The sequence below is a fragment of the Apis dorsata genome, unplaced genomic scaffold, assembly GCF_000469605.1.
Source record: "Apis dorsata unplaced genomic scaffold, Apis dorsata 1.3 scaffold_99, whole genome shotgun sequence".
Taxonomy (NCBI): Eukaryota; Metazoa; Arthropoda; class Insecta; order Hymenoptera; family Apidae; genus Apis; species Apis dorsata.
The window spans coordinates 1,122,418-1,126,549 of record NW_006263397.1 but is presented as its reverse complement, the minus strand read 5'-3'; the positions used below and the strand labels follow the sequence as shown (position 1 = coordinate 1,126,549).

General features: G+C 42.2%; 1 protein-coding gene across 2 annotated transcripts in view; it reads right to left on the bottom strand.

Moving 5' to 3' along the window:
• LOC102674516 (POU domain, class 2, transcription factor 1-like) overlaps positions 1 to 4,132 on the bottom strand; it is a 120,577-nt gene that overhangs the window by 5,038 nt on the left and 111,407 nt on the right. The window contains exons 4-5 of one of the 2 annotated variants that reach the window (XM_006612180.2): positions 3,510 to 3,646; positions 2,433 to 2,792 (exon numbers count right to left, since the gene is read on the bottom strand). In XM_006612180.2, coding sequence (XP_006612243.1) covers positions 2,433 to 2,792; positions 3,510 to 3,646 — 497 coding nt within the window. Of the gene's footprint in view, positions 1 to 2,432; positions 2,793 to 3,509; positions 3,648 to 4,132 lie in introns of both variants that reach the window. The other variant, XM_031508744.1, reaches the window with a different exon arrangement.

The following is a 4,132-nucleotide window of genomic DNA, read 5'->3' as shown; positions in this document are numbered from 1 at the left end:
ACGAATATACGAAATATTCTTCTTCTTTTCTTTTTTTTTTTTTTTTTAATTTACATCTCTCGGAATATAAAAATTAGAAAGCATGACTGATTCGTATTACTTCCTGCATCTCTAGAAAATATTGTTTCCCTCGATCGTATCGTTGAAACGAATCTGGTGAAAGCGATGCACAATAATAATTGCGGTGCATAAATAATTCGAAATAATGATTATGGACGACGGTGATGATAAGATCTTTCGGGAAAGCGAACGAAACGATTCGGCAAGTTCTCCTTTCGATCTTTGGATATAATATTCAGAGAATTGTTTCGAACTCGAGATTGTTACGCGTCTCTTACGGCCGAAAGGAATCGAATCGAACCACGATGTATCCATCATCCTTAATCCTTGAGAAAAAAGGATCCCGCGCGCAGGTTGCAGGAGCAACCCGCTCGAGGAAGGGGTTGCACGATCGAGGACGTCGTGTGTCCGCATCTCTGATACCGCCACTGTTCTCGAATGAAAGGGAAAAGAAACAAGAGGGATCCCTCGATTCGATGTAAACGGAGAGAGAATGAAGAAGATGAAGGAAGAGAAGACGAAGGGGTAGAATAGGGGGAAGGAGAGAAGAAACAGGCTGGCCACGTGTGAGGTAACAAAAGGCACCCCGTGGCAAGGTGCCGAAGGGGCCGATGGATCTCCTTGTTGCACCTTTCAAAAGAGACACGGAAGACCCGGCCTTAATCCTCGCAGCTACGTATACCACGGCCATTAAATCTGCTCAAGTTCGTTCGAAGTCGTTTTGTTAGTTTTTCCACGAGGTTACGTAGAAGCGTGCACGCGCTTCATGGTGATGGAATCTATAGAAACTTTTTCGTAAACACGAAGAGCCCGAAGGCCCCATTCAATCGGGCCTGGGATGGGAAGGTGGGGGAGGGGAGGTGAGGATCGGTCGAGGATCCAGGAAGGAGGATCGTTTTTCATCGTGTATTCCCCGGATATATCGATTTTTCTTACTTCGATTCGGTGGATCTTCGCGGGACAAAACGAACGATATATTCGGGGAAAACGTTCCTCTTTGCGAGGATGCAGGTGATGAATGCATTTGCTTTTCATTTCTTTCCCTTTTTTTTTTTTTTCCTTTTTTTCCTTCTTTGATCGAATGGCAAGATGAAACGGTCAAAGTTTCTTTTGAACGAAAGAAAAATGGATAAAGAGTGTCTTTAAAAAAGACTATTTTTAAGATCAAATTATAATTTTTGTATTATAATCTTTTCTATTACTTTTCTGTAATGTCTGTACAGAAGAATAGAAATAATCTTAAAATTTCTCAAACACAAGGAATTATCACAAATATTATAGAACAGAAGAAAACCTTTTTTAACTGCATTTAACTGCATCCATTCATCCCTCGTTCGTTTCACCCCTACAGAAGAATCTATCTATTACCTGCAAATATATTTTCTCTCCAACTCTTTCGATTCTAATTATTCGACGTTTTTCCACGGGGAGGAGCTTTTCAGAGGAGGGGCGCGTCGCGGGGAGAAAAGGCGAGGCCAAACGAGTACAAGTCCCTGTCCCTTTGTGACATCTCCAGCCGGCTATCTCCTCGTCAAATCGAGCGGACCGTCCCCGAAGAATAAGACGTCTACTTCTTCTCGGCCGGTCGATCAGATACCGCGCCGAATGGAACGTCGTCTCTGGCTCATCCACCTCTGGCCATCCCCGCCATGCCGATTCGAATCGAATTCGCGTCGAGTGGGTAATTCGGCCGAGTATCAAGGGAGAACAATGGCGCCGGAATTCGAGTGCACGAGGATGCATTTGTTCGCGCTCCCGGAGTGATTCCTTTGCCAGAAGATAGAAGGGCCGCGACTCTTTCGACTCTTGGAATCTTTGTGTGTGAACGCGGGAAAGGAGAATTGGTGGACGCGAGAGGAACCATCTTTGATGCGAGATTATTCTGTGTTTTCTTTTGAAAGAGGAAAGAGATGGCCGAACGATTTTATTTAGAGATTGAAGTTTGTAAATTTTAATAGAAGGAGAATGATGAGATATAAATTTTGATTTAATAGTATGATAATAATGTAAATAGTGAAATTTTTAGTGACAACTTAGCACAACAATCGTGTCTCATATGTAATCTTACTTTAGTATTCGAAATTCTGTTTATTCGTTTGACTAATTTAAAGGAAGTTTTTTAAACAAGTTTTTTAAACAGTTTATAATACGTGTATATCATACGTAATTTCTTAAAATTATTTGTTCGATTTTCATTATTTATTTTTATACTATTTTGACTACTTTACTGAATCAAAGAAATAAAAAGAATCTCTTATATTCTTACCTCGTGTGATTAATATTTAATTTTATAGAAACCAAGTAATATTGATTTAATAAACAAGATTGATCTTTTATTCTCTCTTAAAGTAAAAGAAAAAGTTTTCACAAACCTGATTCTGCAAAAAGAATTGCGCCTGAGCCGGAAGTTGACCTGCAGCAGCCGAATTTGCTTGCTGAAACATGGCCAACTGCTGCAACTGTTGCTGCAGAGACTGCTGTTGCTGCTGAAACGTGGAGGCCAACGCCTGGATCTCCTGAGGTCCAAGGGCACCCAGAGATCCGTGCATCAGCAATTGTTGGCTGACTAGTTGAGCAGCCAGTGCAGCTTGGGAGTTGCTGCTGTTCTGCTGGCCTGCCGTGTGTTGTTGCTGCTGATGACTTCCGGTTATCTGACTGCTCACCCCGGAACTAGGCGAAGAGGCGCTACCGCTGGTACCACTGCTGCTGTTACGATGCGACACGTCTGTGACCTGAAGCATATTTAATTATTATGCATATTTAATGGATGTGACAATTAATTATCACAATATCGTGCATATTCAAGAATGAGAAGAGTTAATAATTTGCAGAAAGGTAATGGAAACGTTGTAAATCGTATGTGAAAACAAGAATAATGTTATTCACGATGGAGTGTTACGTATTTTGTTGCACATATTATATCATTCAAAGAAAATGGTAATGATATTTTAAATTGATTTCGTCTTTTCAAGATAGAAGAATTGCTTGAGATATTAAATTATTCCTTTTAGGGGAAAATTGCGATAATATTAAAAAAAGAAAAAGAAAAAGATAGATCTCCACGGAATTTCGTGAGAGCCGCGGAAGATTCACCCTCCCTAATGTTACAGAGTAAACGACATCGAACAAAGCCCTGTTTACACTCGACCAGGTCAGGATATTGGTCACTACGGTCCATCCTGCGCTTTTGTGTTTTATAAAACCTACATCCCTCCCATTCGCCCTTCCATCCAGCTAGTGGCTTCCTTTATTTATTTGCCAAATATTGAACGGGAGAACTTTTTCCGCTCTTCACGAATGACTATAAAATAACCCAACCCCCCCTCCCCCCACCCCTTGTCGTCACTTTGAAACAAAGGAAAGTTTTTCACAGAGCGGAAGCGTCGCCGGGAAAAATTCTAATCACATCTCGGTACAAGGGAAAAAGAAGAAAAATATGATACACCAACCAGATTAAGAGCTTCCCTATCCGAGTCCATGGAATCATGGTCGAGGTTCGCCTCGGTGGCATCTTGGATATCACTCGTGATACTCCTGTCGTCGCCACTGAGTTCGGGTCCGTCCACCTCGCCATGAAGATCCGCATCTGAAAGAAGAAAATAAGATTCGATTATTATAGTCCAATAGCGCGTTAATCGGTAATTAAACGAGAAAATTCGACGAGAGGAAGGCGGAGAAAATGCCTCGGTCGAATTTTAAAATTTCCTCGAACGGATTCAATGCGATTCGAATCGTACAATCGTTGTTGTTCTGTGGCCTATACTTCCGGTGGTGGTAACGCGTGGGGGTGGAGGTCGGCGTGCTGGTCGCATGGAGTCGCATATCCGCAAAGATCATCCTCGGGTCTTCAAGGAAGACCATCTTAGCCTCGAATACCCTCGAGGTCACATCGGGTTCGTTTCCAAGATCCAGCACAACACGTGATATCGTGATCCTCCCTCGCCGATTAACTATCTTCCCTTTCCCCCAAGTTTCTGCTGCTTCCGCATCGCGACGGAAGATCACCTCACTTCTCAGGAAGTATCGAGAAAAATCGATAATCGTGAGAATCGAATTTTATTTATAAACCAGG